The sequence below is a fragment of the Armigeres subalbatus genome, chromosome 3 (assembly GCF_024139115.2).
Source record: "Armigeres subalbatus isolate Guangzhou_Male chromosome 3, GZ_Asu_2, whole genome shotgun sequence".
NCBI lineage: Eukaryota > Metazoa > Arthropoda > Insecta > Diptera > Culicidae > Armigeres > Armigeres subalbatus.
Window position 1 is genome coordinate 59,529,704 of NC_085141.1, and position 26,749 is coordinate 59,556,452.

The following is a 26,749-nucleotide window of genomic DNA, read 5'->3' on the forward strand; positions in this document are numbered from 1 at the left end:
TTTGAAAAAATGCGCTGCTCTAGGAAAACTTTCTAAAATCATCTTTTCTACGTTCGTTCCGGATTATCCGAAGACTGGGGTCACCTGCGGTATAAAGACCCAGTCAACACAAGATCGTATATGATGTTGCGTAAGAGTTAAAGTGGAGGCGATATGGTACTTCCCTACCATGTACGTATATCGCCTCCACTTTACATCATATGTGCAACTATACGATTTTTAGCATGGGATAATACTGAAATTTCATCCAAAATCACCGTCAGAAATGGTTTAAAAATGCGCTGCTCTAGGAAGAACTTCACAAAATTACCATTTTACGGATGTTCCGGATTTTCCGGAAGGCCGCCTGTTTCCTGCGGTCGTAGCAGAGTAGGAGCTGTGTATTAACTCGAATATCCCCGTCGAAATCGTTTTAAAAAATGCGCTGCTCTAGGATAAACTTTTCAAAATTACCATTTTACTATCCGGAAGGGTCTGGTGGCCACCTACAGAGTGAGAAATCTGAATTAACTCCAAGGTTATTGTCAGAAATGGTTTAGAAAATGACAATCACAAAATGCCATTTTCTTCGGACGTTCCGGATTTTCCGGAAGGCCGCCTAGTGCCACTTGCGGTCATAGAAATGTGAGAAATGTGTTTAGTTCAAACATCCCCATCAGAAATGGTTTAAAAAAATGTGCTGCTCGCGGACGAACTTTCCAGAATGACAATTTTACGGACGTTCCGGATAAGGAGGCCGTCTGGTCCACCTACGGTATATAGCAGAAGAATGGAATATCCCCAAAATCACCATCAGGAATGATTTAGAAAAATGCTGCGCTCAGGACGAACTTCACAAAATGACAATTTTTCGGACGTTCGGATTTTCGGACAGCCGCCTGGTGCACCTGCGGTCATATCAGTGTGAGAAATGTGTTTAGCTCAAACATCCCATCAGAAATGGTTTAGAAAAATTGCGCTGCTCTCGGACGAACTTTCCAAATGACCATTTTACGAACGTCTGGGTTTTCCGGAAGGCGCCTGGTGGTCACCTACGGTCATAGGTTAGTGAGAACCACGAATAACCTCCAAGGTCATTATCAGCAGTGATATAGAAAAATCGCGCTACCTTAGGACGAATTGTTAATGAAATAAATAAAATTCATTGGCCACTTTTCCCAGTGCAATACGTAATCAACGAAGCACTGATGATTTCCTGCCATGATGCGTCTCCGAATTTCTCTGCTGGCATCATTTTGGCAGCCTGGCACAAATTCTTCTACTACCTCGATTTCGTCACCACCGATGCAAACTCGCGGTGGGTGGCTCACCTTGTCTTCTCTTGAACCTCTTCCTATCATGTACTTCGTCATCACCCGATCCATGGTCGCTTTGATCAACCGTGTCAGTTTATCCGGAAATTCATGTTCTTGCATTAACTGCCATAGCTGGTACCGATTGATTGTGTCATATGCGGCTTTAAAGTCGATGAATAGATGATGTGTGGGAACGTTGTATTCGCGGCATTTCTTCATTACTTGGCGAATAGCGAACACCTGGTCCGTGATGGAGCGTTCGCCCATTAAACCCGCCTGGTACTGTCCCACGAACTGGTGTTAGTCGACGGCATAACATTTGGGAGAGTCCCTTGTAGGCAGCGTTCAGCAATGTGGTTGCGCGGTAGTTGCTGCAATGCAGCTTATCGCCCTTTTTGTAGATGGGACCCACGACACCTTCCATCCACTCCTGCGACAGAACCTCATCCTCCCAAACCTTTATAATCACCCAGTGCAGCGCTCTAGCCAGTGCCTCACCACCGTGTTTAACAGCTCTCCTGGTAGTTGGTCAACTCCAGGGGCTTTGTTAATTTTCAGCCGGCCGATCTCCTCCGGATTTCCTGGAGATTCGGAGCCGAAGTCGCATGTCCTGCGCGCGTGCTCCTAGGTTCATTACCATACCGCCACCGTTGTCTGCCATATCGCCATTCAGGTGCTCTTCGTAGTGCTGCCGCCACCTTTGGATCACCTCACGCTCGTTTGTAAGAAGGTTCCCGTTTGTATCGTTACACATATCAGGCTGTGGCACGTGGCCCTTATGTGAACGGTTTAACTTCTCATAGACCTTTCGTGTGTTATTAGCGCGGTACAGTTGCTCTGTCTCTTTACGGTCTATATCTTCCTACTGGCGCTTTTTCTCCAGAAAATCGAGTTTTATCTTTTCCGCGCCCGTTTATATCGTCATACCGTCATACCAGTCGTTTCTCTGACCCGGGGCACCGTGTCAAGTGCAGCGATTGCGGTGCTTCCAATGGCGAATCGAATATCTCTCCCGCCATCTTCAAGAGACGGTGGGCCTAGCTGCTCTCCCGTTGGGGAGTGTCACTTCAGTTGCTGCGCGAATTCTTTACGGCTAGTCTACCGTCTTGTAGCCGCCCAATGTTAAGCTGCGGCGTCCGACTTCGACGCGTCTTGTACACCGTCGAGATTTTTGAGCGCAGAGATACTGCAACGAGGTAGTGGTCGGATTCAATATTCGCACTGCGGTAAGTGCGAACGTGATGTCGGAGAAGAATTTACCGTCCATTAGAACGTGGTCGATTTGGTTTTCCGTTCATTGGTTAGGTGATCTCCATATGGCCTTGTGGATATTTTTGTGGGGAAAGAAAGTGCTTCGGACTACCATTCCGCGGGAACGCTTCTTTCTCGTCGTTGGGTCTTTCTTCGTGTGGGCAGTGCACGTTGATGATGAGGGGGCATATTATACCGTCTTACCCTAGATCCCAGTATGGGGTTTTAGTTTTTGAGATATTAGTTAGCAAAGTTGAGAAAAGGTAAAAACGAGGGCTTTCTCTTCAAAATCTTGCTTCACTTCATGCCAGTTTTTGAAAGGTTTTTTTTGACGCGATAACAAGGTTTACATATAGCATTGTTAAGATAATTGAAAAAGCTTTCATATCGTACTAACAAAAATCGTGATATATGAAGGAAAAATTAAAAAAAAATCAAAATACGAACAAAACATTAAAAAATAGAGGCATTTTTAACTTTAAAATTCAGTCACTTTTTTCCCTGCATTTCTCCGCGGAGATATTTAGTTGGGGATCATATTTGGGAATATGACCGGAAAATCTTGCGCAAACTTGCGCCATTTTGAGAAAAAGCGATTTGAAAAAAAAACGCGTCTGGCCCAGAACTTCTCTTTCATCCGTGGTGTGTATCATAGCAACACAAATTTCAATATTCTACTATAATAAAAGTTCCTTCCTATTCTTGATATTTTGTGAATAATAGTTAAATGTCGTTTTGAGATTTATATTTTTTTTTGTTAAAGAGACAAACTATTAGGGCCTTTTCAAAAGTTACTCGCGAAATGACTGAGGTTATTGCTAAACAACATTTCCCTGTTATGACAACATCAAAAACATATTATAAGTTCGAAAGAAGAAAGAAAATTTGTTTGTCCGCCTTATTGTATGGAGAGGCCCATGTGCATCCCCAACACGCCTGGACGCCTAAGCCTGGACACCTAGAATGAAAAACCTATCAAATCCAAGTCAGATCCGTACGCGGGATTTTTTTCTTTCTTCAACTGTTACCGACCCAAACCCGAGCTTGTCCCAAGCTATAGTTTTGTCCAGCGGGAAATTCAAGCTAGAAAATAATAGACTCGAAAAAAGTGCAGCAATTGTAATTATATCCGTAACTTTATTTCGTCTGTAGGATGACCATTAAGAATAGGGTTGCCCAGAAAAATGACATTAAAAAAAATCAATACCTTACGACCTGTATGAGAACAAATCTAAATTTATGTTCACATGCATGGTCTTCAGGGATTTAAATGGACATAATAATTTGCTATCAGTTCTGTACTTTGCGTTATTGGCAAGGTGGACCAATTGGTCTTAAATACAAATATTTGGAGAACGTATTCGGTTATTTCTAAATCATAAGCCATGCAGATAATAATCAGATACCTGATTGATAAGAAGGAGTCACTATTGATTTATCACCGAGTGTGGTTGACCTGCTAATCCGGCTTGGACATATCTAAATCGTTAATCCTGGCCTGGGTGGAATATATGGCTTGCTATTGATTATGTACCTACCTCATATGACTTGGTAGATCAATTTTTCTGAACTCCAGAATGATTTGGAGAACTTAAGATATCCGGTTTGGACATATCTTATTCGTAAATCATGCACATGTCCTCTGTATGAACATCATGGGCAGCGTTGGTAAAATATATCATATCTCTCAATCAATGAGCACTCCCGCACGAACTAACTCGTTTGCGAGTTTAAAGGAATGCATCACGTCTGACTTTTTTAATTGTAAAACGGATCATTTAACTCATTTTTCAAAAAAATCATTTCATTCCTAACAGTGTTCAAATTCAATTTTAGGGCAATTTATTGTTAACATACGCAGGAGTATCCATTGTTCTATGTGTTGAACGTTAATTTACTGTTAGTTTACGAAGAAGAACAAAAGAAAACCTACGATGCGATGATTCAAATGGATGATTCAACTCAGCCATGATTTTTTAGGTGCTGAGTCGGGTGCGTTTCAACTCACGATTGATTTGAATCGTTCATGATTTTTGAGATTTTGAATTTTTCCCAACATGGGTTGCCATTGGCTTTGTATCGAGACCAGTTGACCTGGTAGACTCATTTCTCTGATCTACAGAATTATTAGGAAAATTTAGAACATACAGTTTGGACATATCTTAATCGCATGACCTTTAAGGGACTGTATGGGCACCATGGGTTGCTGTTGTTTTCGTACTAAGTGTAATTAATCAAGGCTCTGAAATCCAGAATGGTTTGGAGAACCTAGAACATCTGTAAAAATATTGTCATGATTCGTATCTCTGAAATAGTATTGGGTGCATTTCTAAGGAAAAAAAAGCAATAAAATACTTCATGCGCGATATGTGCAATTTTCGTCCATATAAAAGTGGCCAACTGACGATCCTTCCTCCGACGATTACAAGATGTAAGTGTGGCCGATCAACAATCTAAGGTCAGTTTCGGAAAATGTATGAGCTGCCAAGAAATGCCGGAGATATTGCTATGTCAAATCCGGGTCAATATGACCCGAACACTGTAAATTTGAGTTTTTTAGCTATTCAGGAACGTCGTACAAAGTAGGTCAACGTTAAGGAACATAGTTTTCCGCGAAATAGGAAAAGTTAAGTTCCTGACCTTCATATTGTTATGCGTTAAAAATTTAATACAATTTGAAAGTTTAATTCCGGTCATATTGACCAGCATACGTTAGGAAGGTTAATAAGTCCAATAGCTCATCACACGCATTCAACAGGATAACGTAGTAGTAATTTACCTGAACAATTCATTTAATATTCGGTATCGTCGGGTAACCATCCAGAGTAAAACAAGCACCTGCGCAGTAGTCACAATCAAGCAGAGCGCATTTCGTACCATTCCTATTAGAATTATATCCAGCGTTATAGGTTCTTTGGCGACTGCACAGCTGGATACAACCAGCATACTGTAAAAAAGTACATAGGCACCGCAGAACCCTGCTGTTACGTTTTGGTGATGCCGATAATTAACACCCCAAGACGAAACCACCGCCAACTGAAACCAAACAAACCCGATTAAAATCACGCGCATGCCAATTGCCTTATGCTAATCTAACCTGGTTATCAACCGCCTGAATGTCTATCAGCACTTTCTTTATGTTGTCCGACATTATGTGGCCCAAGGTGATCGAAACCAGCGGAAACGTTATCACCACGACTTGGGTGAAGAAATTGTTCTGCAGCAATACCGTCCAGTCGGTGGAATCCACTTTCCACGCATCACTGTACAGCGTTGAGATGGTTGCCGCCAAAGCATAGTTGAATAGCAAATTGATCCAATTCACTACCCTCCGACACAGACTGAGCTGCGGGGTGGGACTGTCGCTCCAGAAGAGGGGCAACATGCCCAACAATTTCAACAGCGCCTCCAATGGGCGGAAACTGTCGTGGATGTTTACTGCTGCACGGAACATTTCTGACTGATGGGCTTATTTGGGATCACTGCAATTGGAAATTAGAGATCCAGATGGTTGCCGCTTATCTTTTGTGTCATTGGGTGTACTTCTGTTACAAATGATAATTGAGTTGACACGGCGCCACACGGACCGATAATTCGCTACAAAAATCACCACGTGGTGTTGAAGGTTAAGCGGAACAGCTTTCAGATTAGGTCTTGTTTGCTGGCTCGCAAGTCTGGTCGAGTTTAACATCGTTCGTTTCATAAAATACTGTCGCAAGTCACTATGTTGATGGCTGTGTTCACAAATTATTCACATTTGTAGAGGAAGGGAGTGGTTTGTCAGACTGCTGTTACGGTTCATATAGATAATTTAATTATGCCTTATTGAAATAATAAGGTTTCTAAATACCCTAATAGTTTCTAATATAAATAAATATATATTAGATAATTAATAATTGCTTCGAAAATACTATATTTCTGGATCAAATCACCATTTCAGAATTTTGCTTAAGGGTCGCATATTGGCCATATTCCCACTGTCTGCTTCAGTATCGCAACATGACGATTGTGTTACTGACCATGCATACCTGAAGGTCGATTCAAACAGCTTTACATACCACACCCAAAACCAGTACACGGGCAATGGATTCCGAAAGGCATACATCGAACGGTTCTATCGGCCCCGGCTAATGTGCAACAACTCAGCTTATCACCGTACCTCAAAAATAGCTTCGCAAAACCATTGAGCATTCGATATATTTTGTGCAAGGTGAGAAATGCAAATAGCGGCGCAACAACAACGGTCGTATCGTACCCAGAGACGTGTAAAATGTCCAGCATCCTTTGGATGATTGCCGATCTGGTGTTCGGGTGGAATAATTTCCAGCTTGATGGAACAGTTCATCAGTATGTAACCGCACGAAGATAAACACGGCTGCCAAAATGATTGAAATGCTAGCAAATGATAATCGAGATGATTGCATTTGGCTGATTACGTTACCAACCTTTAGGATCACTATTTACAAGTTCAGAGAGGGATGGGCAAATGTGAATCTTTTATGAAGATTAGATAATTTCATTTCACAATTTGTATGGATAAATATTAAAATTCCGATTTTTCAGAATTAAGATGTAAATTGTGCTTTGGCAATTATATTACTGAAGTGCTCAGGAAAATAAATAGATAAATAAATTCCGGAGGGAAGATTTAGGAATGATAATATGATGAATATGCGATGATCCATAGCAAATCCCAGCATTTTGTACAGTTATTTGAGGTGAAACAACATTTGTTTATCAGATGCTTTCGTTTACAGGTTGTTGCGATATTTTTTGGGACTGAAATAAAAACTTCCCCTAAAAAAATAAAAAATTTCCTCAAAGGAATAGGAAATTGCCAGTAGAGAAATCAGGATATAAGCAAGAAATTAAAAAAAAAATCAATAAATAATGGAAAAATTTCATAATCATTTAAGAATTTTCCACAAAAAAAAAATAAATTAGCATTAAGCATTTCGCACAAATTCGTAGGTGGTACAAGGCAAGACTATTGTATGAGAGTAGCATCACTTTCATCCGTTACCACAGATATTGATTTGGGACTAACCACTATCTCTTAGATGGAAGCAATGCACTCTTCAATAATCTAGATCTGTCCTGGCCACGTTCTTGCGAATGCTCTACGACCTCTCATAGATGCCACGGGAGTTTTTGGGTTTGTGAGGAAGGTTATAACAGTAGGAATCGTTTTGGTAGAACGTGAAACACAGAAAGAACTAAGATAGAAATACAAATATAATTTATATTTTGGTGTTTCTTTTTCAAACTTAAACACCAGAAATACTAAACTGACTCAAGTACGGCAGCAAAATAAAATTTCGATAAAAACTTAAAAATCTTCCATAAAAAATAGGAAATTGCTAACAAATAAAACATGGTGTAAGCAAAAAAATAATATAAAATTTTCTCAAATAATGCAAAATTTAAAATTTTTGTGGAGAGCTCATAATTTTTTTTTTGTGGAATAATAAATTATTTTGTGGAAAATGCTGTAATTGTTTACTGCTAGTATTGATTTACTAATGGCAATTTTGTTATTTTTTCAATGGAACATTTTGATTTCTTTATGAACAATTTGTAATGTTAATCCACATTAGTTGAACATTTTTTGAAGAAATTTCCGAAGGAAATATAAAAGATATTTTCAAAAGAACTGCTGAAGGTTGACAGTTTCTAAATGTATTTCTAAAAATATTGCCGAGAAAATTCCAATCCCAAATGATTTGAAAGGGAGGTTCTGAATGAATTGCTAGATAGGACAGAAAGTGTGGAAAAGCGGGTATCGAGCGGCTACCTTCTACCAAAGCTGTGGCACCACCAACGAGCTGGGAACCGGCTTCATAGTGCTGGGGAAGATGGAAATAACCTAATCAAGTAACGGAAAACCAAATCGACAACGTTCTAATCGACGAAAAATTCTCCGATATCACGAACGTACGCACTTACCGCAGTGCGAATATTGAATCCGACCACTACATCGTTGCAGTATGTCTACGCTCAAAACTCTCGACGGTGTACAACACGCGTCGGAGTCGTCCGCCGCGGCTAAACAATGGGCAGCTACAAGACGGTAGACTAGCCCAAGACTACGCGCAGCAGCTGGAAGTGGCACTCCCAACGGAAGAGCAGCTAGGCGCAGCATCTCTTGAAGATGGCTGGAGAGATATTCGATCCGCCATTGGAAGCACCGCAACCGCTGCACTAGGCACGGTGGCTCCGGATCAGAGGAACGACTGGTATGACGGCGAATGTGAGCAATTAGTTGAGGAGAAGAATGCAGCATGGGCGAGATTGCTGCAACACCGCACGAGGGCGAACGAGGCACGATACAAACGGGCGCGGAACAGACAAAACTCGATTTTCCGGAGGAAAAAGCGCCCGCAGGAAGATCGAGACCGTGAAGAGACGGAGCAACTATACCGCGCTAATAACACACGAAAGTTTTAGGAGAAGTTAAACCGTTCACGTAAGGAGCCACGTGCCACAGCCCGATATGTGTAAGGACATAAACAGGAACCTTCTTACAAACAAGCGTGAGGTAATGCAAAGGTGGCGGCAGCACTACGAAGAGCACCTGAATGGTGATATGGCAGACAACGGTGGCGGTAGCAGGACATGCGACTTCCGGCTCCGAATCTCCAGGAAATCCAGGAGGAGATCGGCCGGCTGAAGAACAACAAAGCCCCTGGAGTTGACCAACTACCAGGAGAGCTGTTTAAACACGGTGGTGAGGTACTGGCTAGAGGGCTGCACTGGGTGATTACCAAGGTTTGGAAGAATGAGGTTCTGTCGCAGCAGTGGATGGAAGGTGTCGTGTGTCCCATCTACAAAAAGGCCGATAAGCTGGATTGTAGAAACTACCCCGAAATCACATTTCTGAACGCCGCCTACAAGGTACTCTTCCAAATTGTATGCCGCCGACTAACACAAATTGCAAGAGAGTTCGTTGGGCAGTTGGGCCGCCTGGTGGATTTATGGGTGAACGCTCTACCACAGATCAGGTGTGCGCCGTACGTCAGGTATTGCAGAAATGCCGCGAATACAACGTGCCTACACATCATCTATTTATCGACCTCAAAGCCGCATATGATACAATCGATCAGGACCAGCTACGGCAGCTAATGCACGAAAACGGATTTCCGGATAAACTGATACGGTTGGTCAAGGCGACGATGGATCGGGTGATGTGCGTAGTTCGAGTTTCAGGGTTATTCTCGAGTCCCTTCGAAACGCGTAGAGGGTTACGGCAACAGGTGATGGTCTTTCGTGTCTGCTATTCAACATCGCTTTGGAGGGAGTAATACGAAGGACAGGGATTGACACGAGTGGTACGATTTTCACGAAGTCCGTCCAGTTATTTGGTTTCGCCGACGACATTGATATCATGGCACGTAACTTTGAGAGGATGGAAGAAGCCTACATCAGACTGAAAAGCGAAGCTAAACGGATTGGACTAGTCATCAACACGTCGAAGACGAAGTACATGATAGGAAGAGGCTCAAGAGAGGTCAATGTAAGCCACCCACCACGAGTTTCTATCGGTGGTGACGAAATCGAGGTGGTTGAAGAATTCGTGTACTTGGGCTTACTAATGGCCGCCGATAACGATACCAGCAGAGAAATTTGAAGACGCATAGTGGCTGGAAATCGTACGTACTTTGGACTCCGCAAGACGCTCCGATCGAATAGAGTTCGCCGCCGTACCAAACTGACTATCTACAAAACGCTTATTAGACCGGTAGTTCTCTACGGACACGAGATCTGGACGATGCTCGTGGAGGACCAATGCGCACTGGGAGTTTTCAAAAGGAAAGTGTTGCGTACCATCTATGGTGGGGTGCAGATGGCGGACGGTATGTGGAGGAGGCGAATGAACCACGAATTGCATCAGCTGTTGGGAGAACCATCCATCGTTCACACCGCGAAAATCGGAAGACTGCGGTGGGCCGGGCACGTAGCCAGAATGTCGGACAGTAATCCGGTGAAAATGATTCTCGACAACGATCCGACGGGAACAAGAAAGCGGGAAAGGTGGATCGATCAGGTGGAGGACGATTTGCGGACCCTCCGCAGATTGCGTGGTTGGCGAAGTGCAGCCATGGACCGAGCTAAATGGAGAAGACTGTTATGTGCAGCACAACAATACCTTAAGAAGTTTTTTTAAAGTTTCATAAAGAAATTACCGAATAAATTCCTAAAAAATCCAAAGGAGTGCCTTAAAAAAATGCCAAAGAATTCTTTAATAAATTTCCGAAGAAATAACGGAAGGAATATCAAAAATATTTTACGAACATATTTCTGAAGATATTCCTCAGCAGCTCCTGAAGTTATTTCCGAAAAATTAATTGAAAGAATTTCAACAGTAAGCACGCGTGTTAGCAAAAAGAAGCGACGAGATTGCTGATGTATTTCTTTGTTTTGCGATGAGATGAATATATGTTCAGTGGGATGGAAAACGGAACAGTTCCCCTAATTTGTATATACATTTACCATTTTATTATCTCCTTCATCTGTGTGAGCTGTTTCGGTTTGGAGCGCTCTCTCAAGCAAATGACAAGACAATTATAAAATAAAAAACACTTGAAAGTGGCCAGGTGTGAGGAGAAAATCGGATCCACCTATTGGTAGATTGTGGCGGAATCTACAATGACAGTGGATATGTTTGTCTCTGTAACTTCATCCACGATTTATGCAATGGTTCCATGCTATGCTATTCGTGGAGAAATTTTTGAAGGAATTCCGAAAGAACTCTTATGATTTCTTGTTTTTCTAGATTCATTACCAAATTTTCGGATGATTTTCCGACGGAATCTTTGGAAAAAATGTGGAATTTCGAAAATTTCTTCTGGAGTTTCTTCAGACCTTCCTTCAAAAATTCCATTACAAACCCATTTGAAAATTCATAGAATTTTGGAACAAATTTTCGAAGGAAAATTCGTGGTACAGTTCCGAAAGATGATCTGCTTTAATTTCCAAAGGTATCCCAAAAGGAATTTTCCGATAGAATTTCTGAAGAAATGTCTGAAGGAATTTCTGGATGAAAAATTCTCCCGAAAGGGTTTCTAGATGAGTTTCTGGAATAATATTTGGATCATTTTATGAAGATATTTTTGAGGAAGATGTACACCTTCCAACAATTGGAAGTTCAAGGAGAAACATTTCGAAGAATTCCAGTAAATTACTAAACGATTTTGAATGACCTATTTGACCAAATAACATATTCAGCCGAATGACTTGTTCGGCCAAATGACCTATTCGGACAAAATACCTGTTCGGACAAAAGATCTTTTCGGAATAATGACCTATTTGGGCAAATGACCTATTCGAGCAAATGACATATTCGGGCAAATGACCTATTCGGGAAAATGACCTATTTGGGCAAATGGCCTATTCGGACAAATAACCTATTCGGGCAAATGACCTATTCGGGCAAATGACCTATTCGGGCAAATGACTTATTCGGGCAAATGACCTATTCAGGCAAATGACCTAAATCAATTTTACAAAAGGTTGAAATTGAACATCGCGTTTTCCATAAAGATTGGTCAGAGTAGTTTATGTTCCCGTTGAGAAAAGGAAGGTCGGTTTGCTTAATTTGTTCGGAAAGTTTTTCTATATTGAAGGAATAAAACCTGAATCCAAGCATTTTGTGAAATATGGTATTTGAAAGCGCCCAAATAGGAAACCAAAGTTAATAGAACTTCAAAGGATTCAATTTAAATTTCCGTTGAATCAACATTCAAATTATTGGTACAAAGGATTATTGAAGCAACAAACTCTCTTTACTCAAGTTAAAACGAAGTTAGAAAATGCAGTTCGGGCCAGTTTTGCTGTTAGTAAGATTTTGCAAAACGGATAAACCTTTCCAGGACGGAGAACTTGTTAAGGAATGCATTTCGGTTTGTTGTTCACATCGTGTCCTAAGGAAATAACCTCCGTCAGTAGCATTAGTTTGCGCTGAACACGGTGAAGAGTAAAAATTCTTGCAGAAGATTTGAAAGCTACGCAACGTGAAAAAGCCGCCTTTTAGATATTCTACTCTCTCGCAAACGATGAAGGAATTGACGGTCATTTTCAAATGACAGAGAAATTGGCAGCTTTGATGATGATTTCTCAATGCAGGGAACAACTAACGGGAAAAACCTTTGGGCTGTTAAGACCTGTGTAAAGGATCTTTTTTTCTCTTTCGAAAACTTAAGTGACCCCAAGCAGCACAAGTCAATCGAATATGGTTGCAGTAACTCAATGGTGACTGAATCTGGCCATATAAGTTACTGTAATCTATGTGTAACATGTGTGCTGCTCGAGACCTTACGATTGATGGAGCACCAGCAATGACAGGAAAGAACAATGGCCTTGTGATAATTCTAAGCAAGCTATGACATACGCAGGGTGTTCAATAAGTTCGAATACAAATGTTTGATCATTGTGTTTGTAAGCCCAATGTACATATTCTGTATGATTATTGGTGTCAGCGTTAGCGGTATATATACGCTAACGGATGTATGTGGTGTTGACATTCTGTCACTTGTTGTTTGTTTATTACGCGCGGTGAAAATGGATTCGGGCATTGTAAACAGCATTTTTTGAAGGTCAAAATCATTGCGGTGTACTACAAAACTGAGATTTTGGGGAAGATCGATATCCCCAGTGGCCCGGTGATAAGACGGAGATCAGCCCTACATGTTCCTATAGGACGATAACCCGTGTATAAACGGAAAATGCGATTTAAGCCTTATATGACCTTTGCGACCTCCCAGCTTCTCGGATTTGAACCCTCTTAACTTTCTTGTTTGGTCCTTTATTATGTTAAAGCTGTACGAATACAAGGTCAGTAACTTGGACCAGTTCAAGACGTAATTCTCAAAATCTGGAACGAAATGCCCATGCAGACTGTGCGTGCCGCTTGCGATGGATTTCAGAAACGTTTGAAGCTCGTGAAGAAGTACAAAATAAAGGTCATTCCAGAAAAAATGTTACAAACGTTCGTTATAAACAATACTTTCAATGAAATGTAACCGGGAAAAGAAATAATTTAATTACAATTTTCAAACATTTTTTGAAAGTGTATTCGAACTTATTGAACACCCTGTAGGTATGGCGATATTTCCTTACCATTGCACATTCACCAAAAGAGTCGATATGCGAAAACGATCAATATTCCTTAAGTTATTAAAACAATTAACTTTATTAATGTTAGGGAACTTAACACCCCCCCATGATAAATGATGTTGACGGAAATGAAAGCGTCATACGGAGACTTGATGTATTATTGCGAATTTCATTGAGGTACCATTCTTGAGAGATTTTTTTTCTTTTCGCAAGGAAAATGGCACTATTTCTACAAAATTTAAGAAAAGCACTGACCGAGCTGAATGATTCTGAATAGATGAGTAACTTGACTTTTCTAGCAGATATTGTCAAATATCTTAATGACTTGAAGATAGAGCACTTTGGCTTTGGTTATTTTTCTTTTATTTATGGGTCCTTTACACCCAGCCTGGTGTATTAGTTAAGGGGCCAACAAACAAGAAATTGACTTTGAAAATATTTTGAATAATGTAGTGCAAACAAGAATGATTCTTTATCTTCACATCAACATGTCATATGGATAGAACATTTCTAAGTTTTAACATCTATTCTGGTTTCTCGAGAACTTCCAGAAGCGGTTAAAAAGGCCAGCTTGATAAACAAAATCCAAAACTATTATATTCAAATTGTTATTTGAATATACTGAAGTATAATACCTGTACTGCTTAATCAGATTAGTTCCTTTTTGCCAATATCACCCAGGGATCCCCGGAACTGTGATTTAAAGCAGTAATGAGGACTATTTACTCTTAAGTTAATTGGTTTGAAATAACTCAGCTTTTCTCAGACCATTCCTTCAGGGGCTACAACCCAATGACCAAACCGGTTAACCAAGTTCTGAAGAACCATTTTTCACTGTTATCATGATAATTATTGGCTTGCATCCCTAAGCTGGCTCATTTCTGATACGAGATGAATTTGCTTGTTTTATTCAAAAAATGTTCATGTGATCCAAAAATACATAGTAGTTTGTGCAACTAGTTGCAAAACGATGATTTTTTCAGCACGAGTTGTACGTTTATAATAGATAATAGAACTTGACTTCATCATTGGGTTCTTTATAAGAGATGGAAAGCTTAAAAATATTTGTTTTGTAAAATTGATTTGGATTAGGTGATTGAAGAGGGATGTCCTTAATGTCCATTTTTTTCAAAAAATTACCAGATTTTGGTCCAAAATTGTATTTTTCCTAGTTTTGATGCTTTTGATAGCGACTTTGATGGAAACTAACTCTCTTTAGAGTTAAATTTTATTTGCTCATCAATTTACAGAGTGCCTCCAATTTACCGACAGACTCACTCCCTAACGGGGTTTTTCTTAATTCGAATAGGTCCGATGTCGGTTTCGGCCACCAACCAATCCACTCAAGAGTTTGGTTTTTTGATGCGACTAGGTCCAATAAGGATTCCGATCATCGATCAACCCACTACTTAGCAGAATTTCATTGAACTGACTAGGTCCAATGGTGTCTTCAAACCATTGACATACTCCGTAATTGGATTCTTCTTGATCTTAGCCTCAACGAAGTGCTAGTTTTTTTGACAGAAGAAGTCTATTTTTGACTTAATATTTAAGTGCTTTACTAGCTTCCAATGTTTGTTGGGGTTGGTCTGATTTCGATTTGGGCCATTATCGGTATACTTACGTCAGGATTTTTTTAAGTAACTAAGTCCAGTAATATTCCTTCAAATCATCGACCGGCTTTGGATTTTTCTTTATCCGGATATTCCGAATAGATCTGATGGCGTCCATAGGGTTTTTATGATCCAACTAGGTCCGACAACGACTCTTATCATTGACCATCTCACTTCAGAATTGGATTTTATTGACCCTACTCTAGGAGTGTCACTTGGAATGACTCTGCTAAGTTTTTAGCATATTTTGCGAATAGTAAAAAAATACCTCGAAATTTCAAACATTCCTTGGAGGATTTCCTGCAATCTTCAATTTCTGAAATTCAAATTTTTATCCAAATGTAAAATGTTGTACATTTTTTTCTTTAGTTGAAAAGGGGCGCCCAATGAATGTTTCGCCAAGGGCGCTGGGATTCTACGGCTCTGCTTATTGTTATGATTTTTTCAGCATTGAGCATGCATGTTTGCAAGAAGGAGCTTCGAGATTGGTGATGACATGAATATATGTTCAGTTAGATGGAGAGCGAAACAGTTCCCATATGAAACAACTGCTTCTCAATCTATCTGGCTAAACAGAAAAAATCGTAAGTTGTACGAAAAGTTCAATATATGCACCAGAATCTGTTCATGAATATCTTCGAGAGTTCAATGAAGCTTCATGATCTGGAGATTTAACACTTTTGTTCACTGTTGAATTGATTTTATGAGTTCATTTCTTATTACTGAAAATATTGTTAGCCTCAACACATGTCTGTTTTAGTCTCTTGTTTCGAATACACACGACTTAACTTACCCGAAGATCTCGTTAAGCGCCTTGAATCGCACAACCAATAGTAGAGCCATGGTATTGCACACTATGAAAGTGAGCATGAATGCGAAGCCACATAGAAAATGTATTAACAATCGCAAAATGTTCAGATAAAATTCCAATCCATCAAAATCACTGGGCATGAAGAATATGTAGATGACGCCAGTCACAATAAAATTATATCCAACACTAAATACCACATGGCGGTGAACCTGCTGGTGATCGATCCGAGCGCGAACATTTTTCACCATAATTGAATCAATTTGATCCAATTCGCGTAGTATTTGCAAATCGGTGTTTCGGTTAATGAATGCACTGACAATGGCCATAGGGATGGCTGAGTAGAACAATATTTTCAGTAGTGTTGTGGCTGGTCCGAGAATAAAAGAGTTGAACTTGTAGGAGTATCCGTCCCAAAAAATGAAGAATGAGATGACGTACACGTAGAGAGCAATGAAAGAAGCCGCGTACGAAAGTGAGCACCAAATTGGAACTTTTTCCATAGTTCGGTAATCAACGAAGAAATTAGGTGCGAATCCGAAGAGCTTTGTGATTATTCGTAACGTATGTATGGATTGAAAGAGGCTGTTGATGTCGAACCAAAACATTTTCCAAGCAATTATGTTAATTCGAGATGTTGACGCGTTGCTTCCTTGTAATTCACTGAATCTAGTTTTGGAATAAGTGGAAATGGACAAGTGCATAAGCCAATCAATCATTCAGTGGTGAATGAGCCAACAGTTAGGTGTGGTCTTTGGGAGGTTTTAATTGCTAAAACAGTTTCAAATTACCTCAGCAGTCGATTCAGCGCTCGGAAGCGAAGACTAATGGTCAGCACGGTGAAAGTTGCATGCAGGCTCATGACGCCGTAACACAGTTGGATGTATTGTGAAAGGAGCATCGTTAGTTTAACTGCCACTGGAAGTGGTTCTTTCCATTCCAATAGTAAGAACCCTAGTGTACAAAGTGCGAAAGATAACATCAGACAAATTAAAAAGCAACCGTTCATGAGCCTGTAGAATCCTTTGAGGTGAACGTTAATTCCATATTGCTTGATTTGACAGTCTGTAAAATGCAATAAGTTTGGAATTTCCTCGGACTTCCTGTGAAGATGCTGTCCAATAAGCAGCGAAACCAAAAGTAATAAACTGTAATGGGTATGCACGCTGTCCATAATACGGCCCATAATCACTGATTTCGTTGTCTTCATCACAGTATCTCCAATAGCACGTCGTGATATCCAAGTGTACATCATTAACGATGCAACCATTGTCAAATAATTTAACAGCTGCATAATCCGTCTCCTTGAGTTTTGCTCCCCATTGACGCTAAAAAGGTGAACTATCCCGAAAAATTTACACACTAAATTGAGTCGATCGTAACAGGAATGTGCTGTCAAAGATCGCGATTTCTTTACGGAGCACTCCCGAAACGGACCGGATTTCGTACAACATTTCATAACTGCCGAGCGATTGTTACTGTGTAAAAAAAATCGAACGCTGACGGGCGTTAGATTCATTCCGCAGCAACACTAGAAACGAACTGTTACTGTTGGTTCTCGGGAGTGGCCGATACCAAGTAAACAATGTTAGATAAACAACATCGCCAGGAGATCCATTTGCATAATTAATCTGAAGTGGCAAAGCTGACTGCAAACGATGAGCCCCTTCTGGTGGAGCACGTTGGCTAGAAATATGCTCGACATATGGTGCGTCATCAAATGAGAATTTTTATCAACAGGTGGTCTTGTGCATTCAATGCATTGGGTTTGGGTGTTCTAATGAGTATCATTTTTCCTTCAAAAAAATGGGAATTGGACTCAAAATCCGTTTGCTGTCTCTGTGTCTACCTTTACTAACTTGTATTATGGCAAGTGAAGTCATACCACAAAATAGTTCCAAATAATTTTCTATATCATTCTTAAGTATGCTTTCTTTTTGGCTTTGGTGAATTTGATGTTCATTCATTGATGTGAAAGTGATTCATATATTAATATTTAGTGAGAGAGAACCCAACCTAACAAAGATCTTTATTCACAAGCCGATCGGCTTATATTCCCACTAGGGCAGAGGATCTCAACCTTTTTCTTGAGATATGCCCAACTATTAAACACAATTAATTGAAAGCGATAAACTAATAAAAAGTTAATTTTCGCCAGGACTGTGGAAATTAATTAACCAATCAATCCCGTGTGCACATCGCAAGCACAGGCGAATTGTGAAAATAAAATTGGACCTTTTAAAGACAAATACTTTATGGGAAGAAAAGGTTGATTGCAAAAATGGCTTCAATAGTGATCTGAATGGTGGTGTCTTAGCGGAAAATCATCGAGAGGGCGTCGGCCTGCAGCGCAGCAGTGTAGTGAAATTTTTACACATGATTTGTACTAATGTTTGGTTGCTGTGAGTGATTAGAAAGGCGCATTGTGGAATGAAATCGTTTTATATCAGGACCAAAATTTCATGAAAAGAAGAAGTTGAGTGCAAAAATGTGGTAGGTTGCGGATCTGCAACATTTGTGACGATACTGATTTTTTTTCTGAATGGTGGCATCTCCGTGAAAAATGATTGTCGATAGCCAGCAGCACCTAGGATCATCCGGACTATCACTTGGTTGCTCTTAGTCATTGGAGAGGTGCATTATTGAAAATAAATCGGGTTTTTTCATTTCCACCATTTTACACAAGTGATTGGATGGTTGAGCTGAGACAAATTGAGCATGAGCATGAGCATTATGACCGTACAATTCGTAATTGCTAATCAGTGATTGAATATGAAAAGAAAGATTGTTATTTTGACTCTCGTTGCTACTACAGACCGAGAGCACCTCTGCATCTCCACAATTGTCTTGGGATGTGGTATTGTGTTAGTTGTATAGGATATTTTATCTGGATTCACTTTGGTGAATTATGTGATCTATGGGAGGAGATTTTATAAACAGCAAATAACAATGCGCATTAATTGATTTACTCTTCGAACAGTACAGAGCAGAACCAAATATCTAGGATCGCGCAACCTTTTTGCTTGCTAAACAAAATACGATCAATCGCGTAATCAGCACAAACATAAATTCTTGGATACGGCGAAAGTTATGCGTCCGATTCACTATCCGACCACAAAGAATAAAGCTTACACCCAAATGCCAGAAATAAAATAAATTTTACAGTGAACTCTTCCTAACTCGATGATCTGTAACTCGATATTTTCCCTCACTCGATGAAATTGAAAGTCTCTTGAATCTTTTTTTTTGGTTAAAATTCAGTTTTATTTTGTCATTATGTGTACAGTTATTTACAATTGTAGTTCAGCGTTTTCAAATCAATTTAAATTTAATTGGAACAATAAAGCGTCTACATCAATTCTATCGTTACACTCGTTAACAAAGCCGATGTACTTCAAAAACAAGCGGGAAATTTGCACTCGCGCAGCTCTTCCAATTCCTGGCAAAACAGGTCTCGTGAGGTCCTCAAACGATAGTCGCCTACAACCATTCATGTAGCCGGCTATCCTCTGCTGTAGGACCGTCGAGGCCGGGCCGATAGTGCTGGAGCGTTTCAGGTACCTGTACCTGTGTTGGTAGTTCTCGCCCGCCACCCGTTGCATCACGTGCAGAAGCTTCCGATGTTCGATTTTCCCATTCACCAGCAGATAAAGTTGGGATCGCTGCGATGAGGAAAGCTCTTTCATCCCAATATTTCACCACGCACGTGGCCAGTCAAGCGCAGGACCTTTTCGTTCCACCTTTGGCAGTTCGGTTTGTTGGACGAAGTGCCGGTGGATCAGATCGGCGGAGGGGTTTTGTTGGATATGATGAGGAATTGGGGATAAATTTGATAGGATTGATTTTAGGTCAGGATTGTCTATTGAAATTGCGGGGCGAGGAATTGCGTAGAAAATAAGGGATTTATAGTAGGGAATGGATTCGATCTCTTGCAGATGTCGATTGGTAGCCAGGCTGCGATTTTTCAGCGCCAACACGTGCAAATTCAAGCCGCCGTTTTCTTTCTTCCGAACTAGATGCATGATCAGAACGCGCGCGAGCATTCCTCTCCACAGAAACGTCCTCATCGTAGCTGTGATTATCGCCGTGTTAACACCAAGCGGGGGCAGCACAGATCAAAGGTACCACAGCTTCGACGTACCGAATGTATTTAGCATTATCACCCGCTTATGCAGATTCAGCCTGCACAAGGACTGCAGCCACATTTGCTGTGAGAACTTGCCCGCCAGCGCATCCCAGTGGAGTGTAGTCATCAGCCTTATAGATATGGCGAAGGTAACACCCAGAATCTTGACTACGTTGGCTGTTTGTAGCCACTGGGTACCAATTTCATTACCTTCGAAAAAGCCAACATTCACTGCAACCGTTTTTCGCAAATTAAACTTTGCGCCGGTGGCAAGCCCAAAGCGACGAAATATTTCATTCATCGCTTCTATTTGCCACGATGACGTCACAACCACGCTGATGTCGACGGCGTAGGCAACGAGCAGATCATCCCCACATACTTGCTCAAGCCTACACACCAGTGGGTGAGATAAAGCACGAACAGGTGCATGGACAGGGGCAAGATTTTTTTATGTACTAGTTATCCGACTTCGTCAGTAGATGGGAATAACCAGCGCAGGGGAGAAACATACATTTTCAGTGCAAAACGTAAACAAACGAGCATAAATTCCATACAAAAATCCAAGATGGCTGAGTTGGGGATATTGACAAGTCGGATAACCTGTACATAAAAAAATCTTGGACAGGGGGTCGCCTTGCCGCACTGACCGTGCGATCTCGAACGATAGAGAGAGGTGCCCATTGACGAGCAGCCGGGATCTGGACCGACTGGCTATGTTCGAGAGAAGAGAGATGAGTTCCTCGTTGCACCCGAGCGACCGCATGGTTTCGAAAAGGAACGAGTGCCGCACCCGATCGAAGGCATTCTCCAGATCGAAGCTGATGAGCTTACCAGCGCGACGGTGATGACGGAGACTGGCGATCCGATCTTTCAAAGCGAGAGCGGCCTGGAAGATTTTTCGTTCTGCGTTTGAGCATTTCTGTCCATTGCTTAGGACGCGGTGGGCCTGCATTACGCGTTCCATCCTGTTTTCAGGATGCGGGAGAGCAATAATCGCTGTTGAGCAGCGATATGGGCTGGAACGTTCGCGCTGTGTTGTCGCCTCCCTTCTTCTTCACTAACACGATGACGCCCTCCTCGAAGGCATGGGGGAGATTTCCGTTGAGTGATTCATTCATAAGCGTGTTCAACTCACGGTGGATGACATCGAACATCCGGAGATAAAATTCTCGTGGCTTGTAGAGCTTGTGCTCCACTTCATGCTTTTCATCACGTTCTTGCACTATTCGTTGTGCGAGCGCCAGGTTGTCAACCTTGACGAACGCACATTGTTCACCTCTGTGGCACTGTAGTCTCAACAGTTCTTCTTTCTTCAGGCCGAGTACCGTACGGCAAATGCCGTGAACCTTCTCGAATGACGGCTTCACCGGGAAACTCGAATAGTCAATACGAAGAGTATTTTCTCGCCTCATCGCGGATCACTGAAACGCGCGACGCGGCACGGACGGAGTCCAACTTTAACCACTGCAGTGGATCACTTGACTCTCCAAGAGCGCAATAGGAAACACGTCTGCACGTCTCAGAAGCTGAACGGTAACTGTGATTTTCCCTCACTCGATGAAATTGAAAGTCTCTTGAATCTAGCATACTGCGTTCCCTCCATAAGTCAATATGTCACTTACTCGATATTCTCTAAGTCGAAGTAATTTTACCACGCTAACCCGATGTTGTCTGAAACAGTTACATGCGCGATATTATAAGAAATTAAAAGTAAAAGTAATAGGCGAAGTGGGGAATGAATAGTGAGAAGTGAAAAGTTTAAAGCGAGCAGTGAGAAATTTGTGGGGCTGGGTCGGCCACACTCTACGTAGGGGCGGAATCGAAATCTGTAAATAAGCATTAGACTGGAACCCAGCGGGACATCGCAGCAGAGGCAGACCCAGAGGCTCATGGCGGCGAAGCCGCAATAAAAAAAAATAAAAGAAGTCGACAAGAGGGGCCCTCCTTAGCCGTGCGGTAAGATGCGCGGCTACAAAGCAACACCATGCTGAGGGTGGCTGGGTTCGATTCCCGGTGCCGGTCTAGGCAATTTTCGGATTGGAAATTGTCTCGACTTCCTAGGGCATAAAAGGTATCATCGTGTTAGCCTCATGATATACGAATGCAAAAATGGTAACTTGGCTTAGAAACCTCGCAGTTAATAACTGTGGAAGTGCTTAATGAACACTAAGCTGCGAGGCGGCTCTGTCCCAGTGTGGGGATGTAATGCCAATAAGAAGAAGAAGAAGAAGAAGAAGAAGAAGAAAAGAAGTCGACCGAAATCTAACCTGGCAACAGGTTAAAGCGATAGCCGGTCAACGCTCAGGATGGAGATCTTTCAAGTCGGCCCTTTGCACCACCGGAGGTGTACAAGATCCATAAAAAAAGTGAGAAATTTGAAGAAAGAAGTGAAAAATAAGAAGTGAGGCGTGAGAAATGAGAAATGAAGAGTGAGAAGTGCGAAATGAGAAGTGAAAAGTTAGTAGTGGCAATTGAGTGCAAAGTTAGGAGCGAGAAATTTGAAGTAGGAAGTGAAAAGTAAGAAAGGAAAGTTCGATGTTAGAAGTAAAAGTAATAAATGAGAAATGAGAAGTCAGATATAAGAATATATAAGTGAGAAGCGAAAAATGAGAAGTATGGAGTGAGAAGTAAGAAGTGAGAAATGAATAGTGAGAAGTAAGAAGTGAAAAGTGAGTAATGAGAAATTTGAGATAAGAAATGAGTATTGGGAAGTAGTGGGAAGTGAGAAGTTAGAAGTGCGACATTTGTAATGTGAAGTAGTAGTGAGAAGTGAGATATGCGAAGTGAGAAATGAATAGTGAAAAGTGCGAAGTGAGAAGTGAATAGTGGGAAGAGAGATGAGAGAGGAAAGAAGTAAGAAGTAAGTAGTAAGAAATGAAGAGTGGGAAGGCAGTTGTGAGCAGGAAGTAGAAGAAGTGAAAACTGACATCCTGGGAACGGGAAGTGAGAAATGATTTTTTTTTTGTTTTGTTTTTTTTTATCACCTTTCTTCTTGTATACTCCTTCTTCTCTGTATCTCATGTCCCTCCACTCACTTCTCACTACTCAACATCTCACCTTTCACTACCCAATTATCATCTCTCACTGCTAAACCCTTGCTTCTTTTTATCTAACTACTCATATCCTACTAGCCTCACTTTGCAACTATCACATCACAGTTCTCACTTCTCACTTCTCATGTCTCACTTCACACTACTCACATGTTATTGCACGCACGTACTCACTTCTCACTACTTTGTACCTATTTCGTACATATAATTTCTGACTTCTCAGTTCTCGCTGTTCACTAATTCACTCTGAATTTCTCACTTCTCACTTCACTTTATAAGGACACAAATCTCAACTATTCGGCCAAATATAAATGTGTTCCCTATCTCGATACCTCCCTAACTCGATGGTCCTTTCAATATCTAGAAAAGAAGAGTTCACTGTACTAGCTTTCAGTTCCTGAGAAATTTGATTTTCTGTTCTCAGAAATATGATAGCTTCTGATAGAACTAGGCTGACCAGATCATTTCGGTGAAAAAACGGGACAAACGCACTCGCAAAATGGGACATGTCCAACAATCTTGTGACAAAATTTTAGAGCTGTGAAACTTTCAAAATTCTAGAGCCTCAATTTTCATTTTCCGTGAAGAAAGCAGAGAAATATTTTAGAGTGAATCGTTCAACACCATAACCTTTAATAGTTGTGGGAAAATACTATACTTCGAATATTCCATTCTTCAGAGTTCACACAGAAAAAAATACGAAAGAACATAAACTTACGCATTTTTCAATATTAAAAATAATGCTTGGAATTTAATTTCAATTCACACAACAATGTATTAATGTTTTATTATTGACCAAGATCAAACACTTTTTCAATCCTGAACAATTAAAAAGAACAATAAAGTATTTAAAGTACACTGCCTACATGCGGTCTGTTATATTAGAAGGTGAAAAAAAAATAGGATGGGATGGAATTAGGATAGGATGGGATCAGGGTTTGCATAAATCGCTTTCAATAGATAACGAACAACGTTAAAAGAGAGGCAAAACCCCTTCGAGTCATAACAAGCTATGAAAAGAAAACAAGTTTGTCGCACTTGTAGAGTAAAAGTTCTGATAGCCGTGGGTGTTCCTTTAGTTGCGTTAGTGTTGTTATAACGCAATCTACGGCATGGCAAATGCTGGGTAAAGCGTACCATTGGTACTTTGCGTACCTGAAGGAATAAAATAGACCCCATCTCGCGGTCCTTAGCCTCTTACCCAGCAACTCCTATTCTTACCTCCCCGCGGTGCTGGTCGGGATACGAGCAACCTTAGGGAAGATCGGGTAACCAACCCCGGTGGGAACTATGGTCGTATGCTGACAGGGAAGGGGGGGGTTGCTCCTTTCCGGAGGTGCAAATCTTATTGAGCGTCTGTTCTCCATGTCAGGATCGGCTCACAACAGCGTCTGTTCTCCATGTTAGGGGCGGCTGATCATTGTCCGAGTGCCAGCGAGGGACTCTAAGTGAAACTGTGCACCATGGTCCACCGGAAATAAGGAGGAATGGTCCTCCGGAAATTTAGGGGGTTTGGTGTCAGGCCCTGCAAGCCAGCCAAAAAAACTCACGCAACGAACAATCAACAAGAGAATACGGACCGGAACCATCGGCGAAGATCACTGCGACGAAAAGGGACTAGCGATTGGAAACTTGGTTCGTGGAACTGCAAATCTCTCAACTTCATCGGGAGCACACGCATACTCGCCGATGTGCTGAAGGATCGTGGATTCGGCATCGTAGCACTGCAGGAGGTTTGTTGGAAGGGATCAATGGTGCGAACGTTTAGAGGTAATCATACCATCTACCAGAGCTGCGGCAACACACATGAGCTGGGAACAGCTTTCATAGTGATGGGCGATATGCAAAGGCGCGTGATCGGGTGGTGGCCGATCAATGAAAGAATGTGCAGGTTGAGGATCAAAGGCCGGTTCTTCAACTTCAGCATAATCAACGTCCATAGCCCACACTCCGGAAGCACTGATGATGATAAGGACGCATTCTACGCGCAGCTGGAACGTGAGTACGACAGCTGCCCAAGCCACGACGTCAAAATCATCATAGGAGAATTGAACGCTCAGGTTGGCCAAGAGGAGGAGTTTAGACCGACTATTGGGAAGTTCAGCGCACACGGCTGACGAACGAAAACGGCCTACGACTAATTGATTTCGCTGCCTCCAAGAATATGGCCATTCGCAGCACCTACTTCCAACACAGCCTTCCGTATCGGTACACCTGGAGATCACCACTGCAGACAGAATCACAAATCGACCACGTTCTGATTGATGGACGGCACTTCTCCGACATTATCGACGTCAGGACATATCGTGGCGCTAACATCGACTCTGACCACTATCTGGTGATGGTTAAACTGCGCCCAAAACTTTCCGTCATCAACAATGTTCGGTACCGACGACCGCCGCGGTACGACCTAGAGCGACTGAAGCAACCTGATGTCGCCACTGCATACGCGCAGCATCTCGAGGCAGCGTTGCCGGAAGAGGGTGAGCTCGATGGGACCCCTCTTGAGGACTGCTGGAATACAGTAAAAGCAGCCATTAACGACGCAGCGGAGAACAAAGTCGGGTATATAGGACGAAGTCGACGGAACGATTGGTTCGACGAAGAGTGCAGACAGATTCTGGAGGAGAAGGACGCAGTGCGGGCGGTCGCGCTGCAGCAAGGTACCCGGCAGAACGTGGAACGTTATAGACGGAAGCGGAGACAGCAGACCCGCCTTTTTCAGGAAAAGAAACGCCACCTGGAACAGCTGTGCCGTTCTCAAGAAACACGCAAGTTCTACCAGAAGTTCAACGCATCCCGCAAAGGCTTCGTGCCGCGAGCCGAAATGTGCCGGGATAAGGATGGGAGCATCTTGACGAACGAACGTGTGGTGATCGAAAGGTGGAAGCAGCACTACGAGGAACATCTGAATGGCGCTGAGAGTACAGGCAGTGAAAGTCAAGGCAGCGGAGGAGATGACTACGTCAGTTCAGCGGACGATGGAAGCCAGCCAGCCCCCACCTTGAGGGAAGTTAAGGATGCCATCCAACAGCTAAAGACCAATAAAGCAGCTGGTAAGGATGGTATCGGAGCTGAGCTCATGAAGATGGGCCCGGAAAAGCTAGCCCCTTGCCTGCATAAATTGATAGTCAGAATCTGGGAAACTGAACAGCTACCGGAGCGGAGGAGTGGAAAGAAGGGGTTATATGCCCCATCTACAAGAAAGGCGACAAGCTGGAATGTGAGAACTTTCGAGCGATCACCATCCTTAATGCCGCCTACAAAGTGATATCCCAGATCATCGTCGTCTGTCACCATTAGTGAACGAGTTCGTGGGAAGTTATCAAGCCGGCTTCGTTGACGGCCGCTCGACAACGGACCAGATCTTTACTATACGGCAAATCCTTCAAAAATGCCGTGAATACCAGGTCCCAACGCATCATCTGTTCGTTGATTTCAAGGCGGCATACGACAGTATAGACCGCGTAGAGCTATGGGAAATTATGGACGAG

General features: G+C 41.9%; 1 protein-coding gene across 4 annotated transcripts in view; it reads right to left on the bottom strand.

The window, feature by feature from the left end:
* LOC134219842 (gustatory and pheromone receptor 33a-like) overlaps positions 1–26,749 on the bottom strand; it is a 133,082-nt gene that overhangs the window by 64,591 nt on the left and 41,742 nt on the right. The window contains exons 1-2 of one of the 4 annotated variants that reach the window (XM_062698726.1): positions 5,644–5,963; positions 5,326–5,582 (exon numbers count right to left, since the gene is read on the bottom strand). The exons of 2 other annotated variants lie outside the window; for them this stretch is intronic. In XM_062698726.1, coding sequence (XP_062554710.1) covers positions 5,326–5,582; positions 5,644–5,931 — 545 coding nt within the window. In that variant the 5' untranslated portion in view covers positions 5,932–5,963. Of the gene's footprint in view, positions 1–5,325; positions 5,583–5,643; positions 5,964–16,870; positions 17,598–26,749 lie in introns of those variants that run through there. One more of the 4 variants, XM_062698725.1, reaches the window with a different exon arrangement.